Source organism: Danaus plexippus (genome assembly GCF_018135715.1).
Source record: "Danaus plexippus chromosome 18 unlocalized genomic scaffold, MEX_DaPlex mxdp_20, whole genome shotgun sequence".
Taxonomy (NCBI): Eukaryota; Metazoa; Arthropoda; class Insecta; order Lepidoptera; family Nymphalidae; genus Danaus; species Danaus plexippus.
Window position 1 is genome coordinate 1527173 of NW_026869853.1, and position 17056 is coordinate 1544228.

Consider the following 17056-nt stretch of genomic DNA (forward strand, 5'->3'; position numbering starts at 1 on the left):
TTCGATTTTAAATTTTGATAAGCATAACCCAGGTATTAGACAATTCCCAGCTTCATTTTCAATTGAAATTAGGATATTGTATAAAGATAAAGAAACAAATAAATGGAGTTTTTAATTTCACCGCAACACACAAAAAATGCGTTACAGGTAAGATATAAAACAGCATCCTATTTAAATCATTCGTCTCAGCTTTTACTACACGAGGTTTTAATTTATTGACAACAATAATTTACGTCAAATTAATACGCTAAATAATTACGTTACGTAAATAAAACGAATTAAATAAATAAACTTTTAAAGTAAAGTCACAGAAAAAAAAATCTGCTGTATATATATATATAAATATATTTCATAAGATATTGAGATAATTTCATTTTAATAGAATTACGGTGTTTTTAACGCGAAGTACAACAAAAAATAAATATAGCAGTTCCAGCCATTACACACGAAACCACAAGATTATAAGTAAACGAGGAAATTCGGTTTATTCTAATGAAAAACTTTGGTACTGTAAGTAAGATATTCTTCTATCGTATTTTTAACATGTTCTAGGAAGAAACATTTTGGAATAATTTGTTGTGATTCACAATACTTCCAATTTTGTGTATTTACTTCTCAAAACTGAATTAAAAGTGACTTCCAATGTTTCGGCACTTCGTAATTATTGTTGAAATTAAATGAACCAAAGAAATCTTAATATTTTATTTTTGTGCTTAAATTTAAAACTATAAAATATATGTTTCGGTAATCAAAAGAATAAAATAGCAAAAACTGTGAACTAATGGCCTATATCAAATTATTAGTCTACATTTTGTATCGCAGCTGACTCTGTCTGAGTAGTGTGTGCTGCACTTTATGACAAAAAAAATCTAAAATTCTAGCCCTTTCATCCTATTCTTCTTTCAAATTCCTCTTCATTTGTAATGATCCCTAAATATATAACCATAATTACAAGTACAGACGTACATTCAGGTATATGTGTAGATTCAGTCCAAATTGAATATTATGAGCGGACTGAAATTAATAATTCAAGTATTAATTTTATTCAACATCGCATTTTAATAGCGTTATAATATTAATATATGCACATTAGTGGCCATTTCTCATCATAATTTTCAATACTAGGTGAAATGTGTGGCGGAACAAATCAGTTCTCAATGCATTCGGCTGCATTGCCAAAGGACCGTCGCATGCGAAAAAAAAAAACATTTGTTGTTCATTTAGTCTATAATGAACTGTAAATGGATATATGTATTCATTTTATTCTTACGTATCGGTGACACTGGTAAGCATATTATATTAAGAAAATTACATACATGTTTATAAAATATATTTGTTCTGAGTTATTTAAGGAATAGTTTCGTATACGTTAAATGTGAATAAAAATATCTTTTTCGCTACGTATATTACGGTATGAATAAATAAACACGTTTAATAATTTAATAACATAAATATAATGATATATATTTTGATATAACTAGCCGAAAGAAAAAATATAAGATATTAACGCAATGACTTACATTAATTGTAATTAATTAGTGTAGAGTAAAAAATTAAAAAAAAAAAAATTAATTATGTTTGAACTTCTATAATTAACTGCTTTTGAAATATTTTGTAATATTGAGATAAATTTGGAAAATTTCCTACCAAGATTCGATTTTAAATTATGATTGATAATTTGATGTTCAACAAAACGATAATATGGTATTGAATTAGAAAAACAAATTTTATTTCGTATTAATCATTTCACACAAAGTACCGATGAGTTTTTTACAACTCATGTATCATATACCGGTTCATAATATAACTGTTTATCAAATATCAACTAGCATTTATACTACAAATATATATATAGAAACATTCAAACAAATGTGTCAAATAAAGTCAGTCATTATAATATCGTCTCAGGCTTGTTCGTCATAAGTCGTATGACGTAAAATCACGGTTTTCTTTATAAATTATTTAACAATAAATTATTTTATTTTTAGTTTCAAAGCATATTTTTAAGAAATATTTACTCTTTTTCTATTCAGCCGACGATGAATGGGTTGGAATTGCTAATCATAAAACTTGGGAATTTTTGGATACCTTCGATTGTGGATTTAATTTCGTCGATCGTATTATTGGGGGATTAAATGCAGCACCAAAACAATTTCCTTGGATCACGAGACTGGGTTATTCCAGTAAGTTATTTAACGTAACCATAATTTTCTATTATGCAACGTTAAAACCTGTAACAATTAAACTGATATTTAGATGTTAACCAGATTTCCAGAATATTTAAGGAGTGATACACAATCATTCTTTAATTTTTGTTATTTCAATTGGACTTCAGATAATTTTGCTTCATACTTTAATAACACTTAACAATCTATTTACCATCCACTTGCTATAAAAAAAATTAAAAAAAAACTATTAAGTTTTGAGGTTGGGATCGTTTAGGGAATGTTTTATAATACTTAGATTTAATCATATAGTTTCTTTTCGATTTTGATTGTTCGCTATTTATGTGCATGAAATATATAAATTTCAGGCAATATTATACAGAATGTAAATTTATAGCCCCTGTTATTCTATTTACAACACTTTAAAAAAATGGTTTTTTTTCTACGTCCGGCCCGTCTGTATTAAACGGCCACAGTGACCTTTAGACGCCGGAAATACCAGGAATATTAGAATCAGTTTCATCATCATCATCATCATCATCATCATTAGCCTATCGGAGCCCACTGCTGAGCAAAGGCCTCAGAATCAGTTTACCGACCCTTGAAATTCCACTAGCAGAATCCACTTCTGTATTCTCTTGGGGAAACCTCAGTAGGTTAAATCCAAATAGTGAGAGGTCACGAAAGGAAACTCCTCTGAGATTGTGTCTCTTGTCCTCCTCCTCCTCGTCTTGTATTTCTTGTCAATATTCAGCACTTAATTTATGTAATAAGATGTAAATTCAGACTGAATTTATTATACTAAATTATCTATTGGCATCTCTATAACCTGGATCCACGATACAAGTTCGAATAGACAAATTGGTTTCATTACGTTTATTAAAAAGATATTTCTCGTCAATGTCAATGAAAGACCAATTTATTATATGTATATTCTAACATAATAAAAAATAAAATTATAACACAGTAACCCTCTGTCTAGAGTGTGATACTTTTTTATAGTTTAAGAGTAACAATAAAGTTGACTACTTTATTATATTTTAATTTCTATTTTTTTTTTCCAGCCCGAGAAGAAAAAGAACTGGATTGGATGTGTGGTGGTGCGCTCCTATCTGACCGTCATGTTATCACAGCAGCGCATTGCGTTGTGAGCTCAATCGAAGCTAAACTGTAAGTTATTTTAAAAACCATATTGCTTATAAAGTGGATGATGAAATAATTTGTGGTAATTCATTGGCATTCCTCAATGATGACTTGGCCGCAAATTATCCAGGTTTTTTTTTTTTCTTAGAGAGCAATAATTTTACCTGTTATTTAAAAATTTCGTGATGACAATCTGCAAATATTAGTTCTACTTAAGGTACATCCGTTTCAACTCTCGGACAATTATCTTAATTTTAATGAATTTTATATATAAACGGCTTAGCTAATTGGAAGTATCCAAAAAAAATCTTGAAATTTTGAAATCTATCGTTTATTCTGTTAGAAAGACAATCCATTTAGCCTTTTTAGTTTTCCTCTTACCCTAAGACGTGCTTGAATAAGTTTGCTGGCATTTATTATATTACAGGGTAAAAATTCGTATGGGAGAGTACGACATTAGAACAAACCCGGATTGTCAATTTAACAAATGCGCCCCTCCAGTCCAGGATCGCGGTATAAAAACTATTATAAGTCACCCAAATTTTAACAAGCCAGCTTTTCACAATGATATAGCAATCATCGTTCTGGATGAACCCGTAGAAATGAATGGTAAGTATAGAACATAATGATATCTAAGACTTTCGCGAGTTTTATTCATTTAAAAGTATAGAACATGCTTACTTATAGTAAACCTTGAATATACATGATGCTAAAGCTACAATTTGATAAGTAGTGGCATTGAAACACGAATTAATTTTCTTTCTAATTGAAGATTTTCTTATAAGTAAATACTAGTTGATTACTCACCAGAATCCCTATTCATATATTCGGGACATTCACCTGCTATCGCGTAATAACATTTGCGTGTCCTTAAAATACAATCAACATCCTTGCCTGAATATGTTTATTCCTACTTACTGATGCAATTGTAATAACTACATTTATAACAAACATTTCAGATAGTTATCCTATTCTAAGTAATAATATTATTACTATTTTATCTGTTTTATATTTGTATATATTTTAAGACTATGTTATACCAATTTGTTTGCCGCGGGAGGAGCAAATACGTCAGTACTTAGAACTAGGAGAAAAGTTAATAGTAGCTGGCTGGGGTAAAATGAATATGACTACAGACGAAAGAGCTAAAATACTACAATATGTAACTGTAAGTTAAATGATGTTACATAATTTGATGTCTTTAATGCATAAAATTTTACATTAATCTATTTGAAGGTACCTGTCCTGAAATTAGAAATGTGCAATACTTTTGGAAAGCGATTCACTTTAGCCGAATCGGAAATATGCGCGGGAGCACAAGAACACAAGGACGCATGTGGGGGCGATTCAGGGGGTCCTCTAATGAAGGCAAGTACTTTTTTTAATTAGTTTACATAAGGATATGCTTAACAGAAGTTTACAATGTCACACTTCTATGAAGCGTTAGATGTTTCTCATACAACAATATATGGTAAATACTGTAATATCCGAAGTTTTATGAATGAACACCTGGTAAAGTTCCATATTTTATATGATGCACATAATTTTCAGTGAGCAATCAGCACACTGAACTCCTACAACGAGATTAGATCGTCAAGCTATGACAGTTTTCAGTTTTTCAGTCATTGGTTTTCTCAGATTATAAAACTGTGTGTATTTTGTTGGACAAGACGAACTCGTTCTAATGGTACTATGAGTAAAAATTTACTTACGGACATTAAAATGTGAAATTTTACTTGTTAAAATAAATATAAGTTACGTTTAAGTTAAAAAATATGGGTTAATAAAAAATCTTAAACTATTTTTATTATATTAACCCTATGATAATATGCAATACTATTTTTCATTCTTGCTGCAATTATGAATACTTTACGGTCCCATGTATTATTAATTTATAAGATGAATGGGTTATTTGTGCTATAAACTGCTATTTAGTTCCCAAATATGTCACCAATATAATATACAACATTATAAAATGACTTCTAAGAAAGATCTCAACACAAATATAAGAATTGCTAAATTTCAATCGCAGGTTTTTGACACACAAGATGGACCTAAAAGCTTCTTAGTTGGAGTCGTATCATTTGGTCCAACAATTTGCGGCATTAGAAAACCAGGCGTGTACACATCGATCAAGTTTTTTCTCGGCTGGATTCTTGATAATTTGATATAATTTATAAATATACGAATGCGATCCCTTAACAAAATATTGAGCTTTGTTTTCGTTTCAAAACATTGTTTGAAAGTTTTATTTTCGTCAATAATAATAATATTAAAACTATGGTATTTTGTTTGATTCAAATGTAATGTGGTTAAGTAGAACTACTTTAGATACTCATGTAATTAGATTGATACCTTTAATCAAAATTTTAATACGGACATTATGATAAGATAGCCTATTCCGGCAAAAGTGAATTGGGAGTAGATTTAACTAACTTCTGAAATCTGATAAGGTGTATATAAAGGAATTAGCGTATGTGAAAAAGAGAGAACTATTTTAAAGACGATTTTATTAATTTAGAAAATCTAATCTAACGATCTAAAATATAACCATCTTATTGTAGATGGACGCAAAATCAAGACAAGCAAAGTGATTGTGTAGAACCATACTACAAACCAGACATTCATATGCTTTTAAGCGAAAAAAACATCACTTGCGTCTTAAAATATTACTAAACAGATTAAAAGGCTTCATACATTAGTAAAAACAAAATATCAGACAATCTATTTCGTTACACAGTTAGTCATTATCAAATCTTGAATCTTATTAGTGCTAACTTAATTTTCAGACTCATTTTCCTAATCCTCTTTTCCTAAGTTTAGCTTTTGTACCTCAAATGACATAGTATATATAAAATAAACTAGATTTATATATGAACATAAAGGAAAATGACTTTTAAACACTAAAATTTTTAAATCAGACAAAATCTTCCATTATATAATTTATTTTTAATCCCCAACGAAAAAAGAGAGGTATTATAAAGTTTTGAGTTCAATATCTGTGTGTTTGTGTGTGCATCTGTGTGATTTGCAACGTAGCTCTCAAATGGATAGATCGATTACGATGCTGGGTTTTTTTCATTGAAGGCATGTTTCCTCGTACTGGTCCTTATCTATGTTTGGTTAATATCGGTCCAGCAGCGTAACAGTATTAGGTCTTTTTGACCTCTAATCACTGAGAAAATAATTGTCACATGCTTGCCCGTCTAATCGTTAAATGACAATTAATACGTAGGGGGTTTTTTAAATTAACTTAAATTTTGTTTCTTTTATTGTATAATCAGGCACCTCTTCAGTAACCCACTTAAAATAAATTAACTTGGTTATTTTATTAATTCTTTATTACAACCGAATTTATCAATATTCATAACATTGCAGTGTCTGTTTGGAATATTGGAGTAACTTTTTTTTCTACGGTTTTTTCTGCGATACGTACACCAAAATTAGATTTATTTAAATTTTTGTCTGTCTGCATGTTGGTTTGTTCCGGCTAATCTTTTAAATGGCTAGATACATTTTAAGGGGACTTTTATTTTCAAGTCGCCGATGTAATACAAGTACACATGAGGTCGCAGGTAACAGCTAGTTTTAAATAAGTGGGGAAACATTAAATATTCGTTATATGTATATGTTACGCTCAAAGATCAAAAACGCTTAGTGAGCGGAAAAATAGCTCACAAAACGTTGTGGTTACAGTAAAACATTCATATGGCGAAAATCGTCTTATGGCTCTAATGAAAAGGCACACGACAGGTTGTTGAAATCACAGAAAGACCAAATGGCCAAACTCGTACTTAACGCGTTGTGGCAATAAAGAAAAGCTATGTCGCGTATGTGATATTATTTGACTAGGACGCACACTAATTTCCGAACTGGATACTACTAGGCTTAGACTGGAATCGTTTTGTCTGACTGGAATTGTCGATCTTCGAGCGTGACATTGACAACAATGATTCATCAAGAAATCATATTCATAAGTAATAAATATGATTGCAGAAATGCGTTTAATAACAATGCGTTTACTAAACGAAAAGATATGTTGTAACGCTTGACATATACTAAAAAAATATATTAAAGTTTATTAAGGAAATGCTAAAATATATATATTATCTATAGTAGTAGTATATTAGAGTACTCCATTGCCACGACGCGTTCAGATCGAATAGCATATAAGCCAAGACACGAATTTCGCTGCTTGGTCTCTCTGTGATTGCTACAACGCATCGTGCTCGATTTTAAAAGAGATATAACACGAATTTCAAAATATGATTGTTTCACTGTGACGACAACGCGTTGTGAGCTATTTTTAAGCTGACTGAGTCTTTTCAGTCTTTGAGCGTAACATATATAAAGATTTATAATTCTTCCCAATAAAAAAAATATTTAATTCTACTACTATCTATATTCATAAAATATCAAAGAGATTAAATTACTGAAATGACAGATAAAAAATAAACAATAAAAATTCCTTACAGGAAATGTTTTATTTTTCTCTGTTTTGTGAAATAATACCTACTCACAAATGCTACAGTAGTATTTCGGCTTTAACATGTTTGCTTGTTTTTTTTTTTATTTTATTTGTTTGTACGTCTAAGTAAAGTTATAAGTAATAAAAGATATTCAATTAGTCTCTATAACTACCAACTATCTTAACTCGATAACGAATAATATAAATTAGTAGTATGGTCAATTTGACGAAGCCAACATTATTTTATACTCTTTCAATAGTGGACGTAGTCTCGGTAAATTTCATGAAACACATGCTATCTCGCCCTTTTTTTCGAATATTTAACTTTTCTATGTGGAATGGATGTGAACATTTTTTTGTTAAACCCCTCCACCGTTGCTTTTTGGTCATGTCTTATAAAAAATATGAGTTTCATTTAATGGAATAATCTACATTATGCAGCATCAGCGGTAATGCTTGCAGTAATTTTTGTTCAAAGCTCTTGCTCAAATATCATCTCTTAAATTTGAATCATTTGGGTATGAACTTCAGCAAGTAACCACCACAAAATAAGATAATCGACTCGCTTATTTTACCCATCTTCAAAATGAAAACCAATACCGGACAAGAAAATCAAAGTATGGATTTCTTTTACTTATAATTTTTAAATGTTCCTTACAAAAAAAAAAAAAAAACAAATATTTTAATGCGAAAATTTCAGAAACGAGTACAACCTACTTGTGACGTTAAATTATAGACTTTATCAAATTTTTCACAAAAAAATTCAAATACTTGGGGTATCATGAGAAATTTTAATCACAATCACGAGTCGTGTCTTGACCTTGAAAAAAAATGTGGTGGTTCAAATGAAATGATTATGAATTAATTCTTTGGTGAGTAAAGCGTGATAAAAGTTAATCAGATCTTAAGGCTTCTAATGATTAACATCATAGTGGATGTAAGGAGAAATTTCTTATTACTACAACTATCTATCTTACAAGATTTTTTGCGCTCACTCAATTTATAATGTTTGAGGACTATTGTTAATATTTAAAAATTCATAAGTAATGGAACATACCAATTCTATTTAAAATAGAATTAGAAACGCTAGCATGGGTTAAGTTCAGATTATGAACCAAGCTGTAAACTAATGCAGAATGGGTCGGATACTTCTGGGCGATGTAATGCGGGTTTCTTTATTTATTCTGCAAAAACATTTTACAATAATGAATCCTTCCATCTGGTGAAATTTAATTAAAGAAATATCCTTTTGACCGGGCATCGGACCACACTTTCTTTTATGGCATATTTGATTAAATATAAAATTAATCATTTTTTATCATACAAGTGTATTAAGTAATTTTTATCATATTATACAAATATTATTTTGACAACGTTTTAACTTATAGGTATATAGGTACGTACATATAGAATATTATATATGTATGTGATGATATTAAATATATAAAATATATTTATTATGTGATTCCTATTAAGGGTAAGTTATTAATAAGTGTTGTAAAATGTAAATATCACATTATAAAAGCGGAAAGCTTCAAATCTTTCATTATATTGCTCATAGAAGTGAAAAATTAACAATTAGTAGGTAATATTCATTATCTGACTGTAATCATTTTGACTTACGTTAAGGTCAGGATGAGGTTCCCAGAATTCATAAGTTAATAGGCCCAACTGCAGTCGAATATTAAGTTATTTATTTAAGTTAAACTCAATTTAATATTATTCCAGCAAATAAGAAATACTATAACGATATCACTAATACTTGGATATAGTTTTTAGGAATAAAACCACTGCTTTAATTTCAACTTCATTGTCTAAAATTTTATTATACAAAGACCATAATTGTTCTATTAACAAATATAATTTCTGCAGGCACTCTCAAAAATTCATACTTACGACATTCATCTGTGAACTACTGGAAGAAATGAGGACAATAATTTAAAAAGTTAGCTGCCTGTGTTGTCATATTGAAAATACAGACAAATAACATTATATACGTGATAAGAATTGTATTTACCATGAAGACAATATAGGAAGATCTGTTGGATAAGAAGAATGACGTCTTTATCATAAAAAACCATCAAACCAAAAATCAAACTCACGCATAACTCCAACTTTCCCATCACGTAATGCAATTCAAGCTAATAATATTTACATTATTATATGTATTTTATATACATATATATTATAGCTTAACGGTACGTTCTGTCAGTTTGCACACAGCGCGGTCTCGGTTCGGTATTGTGTTAAATTATATAACGAAAATAAAATAATAATAATGGATAAGATAATTTTAGCCATCCCACTGACTATCGTTATAATTGCCACAGTTTATTCCGGTAAGTTATACGAAATCTTATTATTGTCTAATATACATCGTATGTTTTGAATCTATATTTTGTTTTGTTTTTATATTCGGAATACATGACATCTAGCAAGAGCACAACTAGAAGAATATAAATGATTAAACCTTCCAAACCTTCAAGAACCTGTTTTAATATTTAGCAAAACCACTGTTATTGTTTAAATTCAACCATGTCATAATATAATTCACAAGACAACATTTAATAATGTTGTCGTCAGACTGTATTCATAAGGAAAAATACTGTATATTTACTGACACATGACTCATGATTGACTACTATAAAACCTAACCTTACTGCTTTAATATCAGATAGAAGTTGTTTTACAAGAAACATACAAGCTTTAAACTAATATTAAATAATATATATATATATATATTGTTACAAACTATTTACTATTAATTTGCTATGTCCGTAGTTTTGTTATTCTGTTGGAGACACATCGTGATAAACAAGATTAATTTACACTATGGGGTTGAATTATATAATATATTCATTGAATTGAATAAAGTTGTAAGATAAGCAAAATAACTTTGACGCCAGAGGAATTCCCGTAATGATACGGCTTATTACGATAGACAATCTTTAAATTGCCAGTAGGACCTAAACACTTCGACTTTGTTTTTTTTTTGTTGAGAATGTCCTCAATGTACAATAAGATAGGTATAGTTGATATTTTGTACACGCGTACAATTTCGTAACTCCGTTTTACACTTCTTAACTCGACTGACGGGAAACAAAGTTCATGGGAATATTTTTTTTTTATGTAGGTATTTTACTTTAATTAATTATATATGTTATTTGTAAAATCTCTGAATACTTTGTAATAATATCTGCTATTGAGATACTTTAGGTAAGCTTAAAAAAATTTAAGAATGACATATGTATTGATTGTGATTTTTTTTTTAATTTTTAAAATATTTACGCCCAAGTTTTGATAATTGGGAGGAATGAAAGGAAGTACCTACTAGGAGATACCTACACAAAATTTTAGAATATTTATATAAACCAAGCTCTATACATGTAATTTAAAACGATTTTGTTACAAAACATATAACTTCTACAATGAATGTGCATCTTGAAACAGTTCGTACATACGCATTAATACAGATTTAATCAACCTTGACATTTTGAAAACCGTATTCCAGCCATTTCGTACCATTTTTTCGTATAAATAACAATTATTTTATGTTTTTTAGATATAATTGAAGCTCCAAGCCAATACTGTAAGACAAAATTTACAAATGGTACATGTGTGAAAGTAACCGATTGCCCCTATGCGTTGACATTGATATATAAACATGATTATGATACACTATCAAATCTCACTTGTGGATTCAATAAGCACCAACCTCAGGTGATTTTTTTTTTTATATATATGTATATATAATGCCTACTTCAAAACACAACTGAAATTATTATTTACCAGGTATGTTGTCCCCAACAAGACTTTCCTATATTGTACGATACAAAAGAGGAACCGGCTACAAATAGACCGAAACCAATGAATTTAAAACCGGTAGCCACAACAACTTTTAGCCCCCACATAGAAACGAAGAATGATAGCTCTAATGTGTTACCAAACAAAACAATTTGTGGCAAAGTAAAAAATAAGGGCGTCAGTGATAGAATCGTTGGTGGATCTGTTGTTGAAGTTGATGAACATCCTTGGTTAGCTCGTATACAACATAAATTCGGTATAAACTTATTGTATATTTATTACAAGCGACTGCGGAGACATCACTTTAATAAATAATTTCGTTTTCAGATGACAATACTATTTTCGGATGTTCAGCTGCACTTATCACTAATTTATATCTTCTTACGGCAGCACATTGCGTGCAAAATCACAAAATTATTCCGTAAGTAAAAAAATAATATCGTTTTTTTCTTCCATCAAATAACAATGGCACACACAAAATGTTACCATTTATTCAGTAAGTTTTTAGCCGAAACTTCGATTTAGAAAAGTATAATTTTTCCAACAATGCACACACGCACACAAACTATTAGATACATTTATAAAAAATACTGTAGATATACATGCAAAAAACTTTTAAATATATATTATATAGCAAAAACATTTTAGGTTCAGTGTTCGTTTGGGAGAGTGGAACACCAAGACAGACATTGACTGTCGCAACAACATTTGTAATAACAGTACAGTTGACATAAACATTAATAAAATAATTGTCCATCCAAAATATGATGGAAAATTAGGTCATAACAGCGACATCGCCTTGATTCGTTTAAGAGATCCCGTGAATTTTACAGGTAAATTAAAATAATTTAAATCATATGTAATTTTTTATTATACTTAAAAGATATGAAAATTATTTACTATTCATAGATTTCATACAGCCCATATGTTTACCCGCTTCTAAATACATTGCCATGCAAGACTCTGTCATCAATAATGCTTATTGGACAGCTGGCTGGGGAGAAACGGAATATGGTACGGCCCAGGATTTACAGAAATATAATCAATAATGTACATCTTAAACTTTAAATTATAATAATATTCATTTGACATTTTAGAAGAGGAATCTGTTATAAAACGCCAAGTACAACTGAATTCTGTACCAATAGAAATTTGTCGAGCTCATTTCAAAGTGGCACCTGAAACTGAGCCAAACATAATTTGCGCTGGAGGTATAAAAGGAAAAGATACATGCAATGGAGATTCAGGAGGACCATTAGTAAAAATAGAATCAGAAAATTATGAAGAAAATTGGTACATGTTTGGAATAACCAGTTCGGGCTCCAAGACATGTGGCCGGGAAGGTGTACCCGGAATCTATACAAGAGTCACCTCTTACATGGATTGGATTCTTGAAAATGTTAAAGAATGAACTGTTGTAATTCTTTAAAATATTGGTGACTTTTCAGTATTCGTTTCCTATTAGAGATATGTAACAAGTGTGATAGTTTTAACGTTTTTATGAAATACCAAAGATAATTATAAAAAGTATAAGAACAGAAGTGACATATAAGAATGACAATCGATATAATATCACTTTACGATAATACAGAAAACCTAGTGCTATCAATATTTAAATTACCCTTATTAATCTAAAATGTTTTCAATTCAAACTGACAAATCTCTAGTGATTACACCATAACTGTCCTTATTAATAAAATGTATTATCGGTTTTATTTTGAGGCAATAAATCGAATTCTTAATGATTAGCGTGTATCAAAAAATAAGTGCATTTTTTAAATTTATTTTCTAAAGTTACTTATTTCAAAATATATATATATATATATATATATATTACGATTGTGCGACGCTATATTGCATATTATATTAGTTGCATACTATATTATATTAGTGTGGAGTGTCATTATTTTGTATATATTGTAATACTTTATAAAGTCCCTTGGTCTTCAAACGACAAACAAGGACTGGCCAATAACTGTGATCCACTTTTTCTGGGAACATGTTTTTTCTTAATAGTTTTTCTTGGTGACAATTTTACAAAATCTATTGTGGACGCACCAGACCTAGGAGCATAGTATCTTTCAAATAACATTGGTTGTTGCTGAACTCGTCCGTACATTAGTTCCATTTCATGTAGAAATTCTTCCCTCCTTAATCTCTCTTCATCCCGTCGAGTTTGTAGCCTCATAGCTATATCCTCTTCGTAACTAAAATGAAAGACGAAAATATTAACATATAGGGTTTTTTTTATTTTCACTATTCTTTATTTCAGTATTAATTTTTGAATATAAAAATAGAACATTATTAAAAAATTATAACAAAAGAAAAACACTAAAAAGTCAAAGTTTACATTCAGAAAAAAATGATAGAAAATATTTAACGTTACTTATTCTTAACAAGGTGCCAGGCTGGCTTTGAACGAAGTAATCTGTCTCTTTGTCTGTTTTCCACTCGTCTTCGTTGTTCTGCTAATCGTTGGGCAGATTCGAGTTCAAATTTCTGTCTCACAGCTTCTGCTCTTAACAAAGCAGCTAAATTAGATCTTCCTCCAACAATGGCCTTTAAATCCAACGCTGTGTAAGCTGTAGTTTTATCAAACGGTGTTTCATTTCTTTCAATACTGTCGCAACTTTTACTATCTTGACATATTTTTTTAGAAATATCATTAATCTGTAATAAATTAAGGTGAAACTATCATGACATTATGATTACTAATTCTTTTTTAAAACCCAATCTTTGCTCACCTTTTTAGAAGCTCTGTCCGCAGTGCTAAATCGAAATGGTCGAGGACTAGTTGTAACAAAGTCTTCTTTAATACGCCTTGCTCTTCTTAATTCTTTTGTTCGACTGGACGACCTATTTGGCTCAGAAGAAGATATAGATGGAACTACTGGAGAAGGATCTGTAGGTAAGTCGCTATGTACAGCGGGAGTAGACAATCGGCTACGTTCTCTGACGCCTATGCTACCTGGGAAACTGGAATGTCTTAACATTTCCTCTGCACGAATTCTTTTATTTAATGACCTGAAAAAAAAAACAATGTACCTTTAGTTTGAAGTTGGGGATAATGAAATTAAATAAAAACTCATTAGAACAACCTTACCGAAAAAAGTTTTCATCTTTTACTTTATCATAAAAATAATTTGAAAACAGATTCTTAGGAACGGGTCGAGCTTTAAATCGTTTTTTCCTTTTGCTTTTAGGTAAAATATTTATCGCACGATCAAATGTTCCACTTATTCCATTCTCTTCCCTTTTAGTGAAACTGAAGGGTTTCATTTGGGCCCGGAGTTCTGCTTCACTGTTTATTTTTGTAATTGCTCGTCTAAGATTTAACCAATAAAATATGTAAATATTGAAGTAAATTTCGAAAAATGAAATAGTGAACCAAATATTTCACCTTTTTTATGTGCATTCCTTGTCAAATTATTCATTACTTTGGACGGATATACATACTTATAATACGAAACTAAAATTATTTAGACTTACTTATTACAGAAATATAAAAATTCATACAACCGGTCTTCATATAAGGCGGATTTCCCACAAAATATCAATAAAGATAATAAATACAAGTGTATTAACTAAGAGCAGCAACATCATCCTTACGATTTGGAAACAATTACTACAAAATAGATTGCTAACCTCATTGCCTGATCCTGAAGGATCTTGTCATACAGTGGAATACGAGATTCAATTGGAACTGGCCTCGCACGAAACCGTTTTCTTTCCCGTTTTTGATGTAACATCTCTTCTGACAATGATTTTTGGATATTTCTAAAATCATTAACTATACGGCGTTCCTCGTCTCTGTAAAGGGAAAAAAATTATCTTATTTTTGTAAGCATTTTCTTCATCAAATATTTTTTTTTAATGGAAATAACAAATGGTTTAGCTCAGGTATTTGGGTTTTACCAAGTTGTATAACATACAAAAATATCAATTCGAATAGCATTATCATTTTACCTTTGCGTCATTTTAAACGGCTGGGGTACAGTAAGAATTTTTGTAGGTCGTAAACATGATCCTGTTTGTCTTGTTCTTAGTGGACTTGAAGGCATACTTTGGGTTTTATATATACTATCATCATTAACAGTTGGACTATGGTCATTATCATGAAAAAAATTTTTGAACTTATCACCGACCTCACTTTTTGGCTCGACCTTATCATCATGCCAAGAAATTGAGCAGGCAGAATGATTTCGTTTTGGTCTATCCAACTTATGGCCTCCTTTAACCATTAATAAGTTATTTTTTGTTGTATCAATTTGTAAATTTTTATCCACTTCCTTAGCACTGACATCGAGACTGGAATTTTTGTTACATAACGTTGGTCTTTTACAAGAATCTCTTTGAGATTTAAACACACTCTCCTCTTTAGAATCCGATGTTTTATTTACTTGAGAAACTGAGTTTTTTCTTCGATGGATAGGATTATTTTTAGTAGTACAAGAAAGTGACATATTAATTTCTCTATCTATATCTTCAAATAGTTTGTCACTATTCACTTTGCAATTATCTATATGTTCTACGGCAAGACCAAGCATTAATTTCTTCTTTTCTCTAAGGATTTTCAAGGTTGAATAAAATTCACTTTCTGATAGATGGTTTATATCACTATAATCAGGAATGCTGCGGTAAAAGTCTTTCAGTTTGTTGGCATCCACATCAGCAGCCGAAACTGAACAAGATGAAGATTCAATTGAGCACTGTTCAGTTAAACCTTCCTTTTCACTACGTTCATAAGCCGTTTTAGGCATCTTACTAATAGGATCAATCGGTACATTAACACAGGAATTTTTAAAAACACTATGACGATGCATAACTTTTATATATCATTTTAGAACACTACAACGCTATTTCAGTAAAACAAAGGTTACAGGTTATTTTATATACGGTAACCATGGAGACAATACTGCCCAAACAAAACGCGGCCTAGTAAGACTATTTATATTTATGTGAAGCTATTTAATGTGTGATTTCTAGGAATGCTAATTATTATCAATACCTAATAATACTTGATAAATTCTTTGACTTCGCTCATTGTTACAGGTGCCCAGCGTAATTGGAATATTTATTTTCTCTTTCATTTATAATTTTGGTTTATAACGAGATATGAGAAAAAAGTTATAGTGAATTTTCAATCTATTAGGTAAAGAGGTTTTTCATAATAAAAATAAAAATTAATTGGAATTATTACAGTTTAGTTACTTAAATACATCTATCTCATATTAAATATATATATGGAGATCTTTATAGCAATTACTTTAGCGTCTTATAGAACAGATTATAAAAAAATTAATAGGCCTTAACTCCCAGCGGTTTACCGTAGGTACATTTTCTAATAACCATTAATTATTTCAGTAATAAGTCATTTTTTAATGATATTCAATGAAACTTTGTAATGACCAATGATGGATGAAATATTTTATACTGATTAAAAAAAATAATTTAATATGTCGATTCCTTTCTTGAA

At 30.0% G+C, this 17056-nt stretch overlaps 3 protein-coding genes across 3 annotated transcripts; 2 read left to right on the forward strand and 1 right to left on the reverse strand.

Annotated features, from left to right (window-relative positions):
• Positions 1 to 1141: 1141 nt before the first annotated feature.
• On the forward strand, positions 1142 to 5591 carry LOC116773226 (melanization protease 1-like). The gene is made up of 7 exons (XM_061528547.1): positions 1142 to 1285; positions 2034 to 2183; positions 3230 to 3335; positions 3736 to 3917; positions 4337 to 4476; positions 4545 to 4676; positions 5341 to 5591. The coding sequence occupies exons 1-7, from the start codon at positions 1231 to 1233 to the stop codon at positions 5479 to 5481; spliced, it is 906 nt and encodes a 301-aa protein (XP_061384531.1). The 5' UTR covers positions 1142 to 1230; the 3' UTR covers positions 5482 to 5591.
• Positions 5592 to 9956: 4365 nt separating this feature from the next.
• LOC116773341 (CLIP domain-containing serine protease HP8-like) lies at positions 9957 to 13325 on the forward strand. Its single transcript, XM_032665779.2, has 7 exons — positions 9957 to 10115; positions 11339 to 11496; positions 11569 to 11836; positions 11908 to 12001; positions 12229 to 12413; positions 12490 to 12594; positions 12678 to 13325. Exons 1-7 carry the CDS (start codon positions 10055 to 10057, stop codon positions 12989 to 12991), a joined length of 1185 nt encoding a protein of 394 aa, XP_032521670.2. The 5' UTR covers positions 9957 to 10054; the 3' UTR covers positions 12992 to 13325.
• LOC116773227 (protein FAM161A) lies at positions 12287 to 16418 on the reverse strand. The gene is made up of 6 exons (XM_032665647.2): positions 15547 to 16418; positions 15226 to 15390; positions 14684 to 14905; positions 14325 to 14604; positions 13967 to 14250; positions 12287 to 13787 (listed from the first exon to the last, which is right to left on the reverse strand). The coding sequence occupies exons 1-6, from the start codon at positions 16401 to 16403 to the stop codon at positions 13508 to 13510; spliced, it is 2088 nt and encodes a 695-aa protein (XP_032521538.2). The 5' UTR covers positions 16404 to 16418; the 3' UTR covers positions 12287 to 13507.
• Positions 16419 to 17056: the final 638 nt, after the last annotated feature.

Coding starts and splice junctions, on each gene's coding strand:
- LOC116773341 (XM_032665779.2), top strand. CDS start 10,055: ATGGATAAGATAATTTTAGCCATCCCACTGACTATCGTTATAATTGCC. Junction 11,497..11,568: donor TCAATAAGCACCAACCTCAG/GTGATTTTTTTT, acceptor ATTATTTACCAG/GTATGTTGTCCCCAACAAGA. Junction 12,414..12,489: donor AGATCCCGTGAATTTTACAG/GTAAATTAAAAT, acceptor TACTATTCATAG/ATTTCATACAGCCCATATGT.
- LOC116773227 (XM_032665647.2), bottom strand. CDS start 16,403: ATGCATCGTCATAGTGTTTTTAAAAATTCCTGTGTTAATGTACCGATT. Junction 15,391..15,546: donor CCGTTTAAAATGACGCAAAG/GTAAAATGATAA, acceptor TTCCCTTTACAG/AGACGAGGAACGCCGTATAG. Junction 14,605..14,683: donor AAAGATGAAAACTTTTTTCG/GTAAGGTTGTTC, acceptor TTTTTTTTTCAG/GTCATTAAATAAAAGAATTC.
- LOC116773226 (XM_061528547.1), top strand. CDS start 1,231: ATGAACTGTAAATGGATATATGTATTCATTTTATTCTTACGTATCGGT. Junction 1,286..2,033: donor CTTACGTATCGGTGACACTG/GTAAGCATATTA, acceptor TTTTCTATTCAG/CCGACGATGAATGGGTTGGA. Junction 2,184..3,229: donor CACGAGACTGGGTTATTCCA/GTAAGTTATTTA, acceptor TTTTTTTTCCAG/CCCGAGAAGAAAAAGAACTG.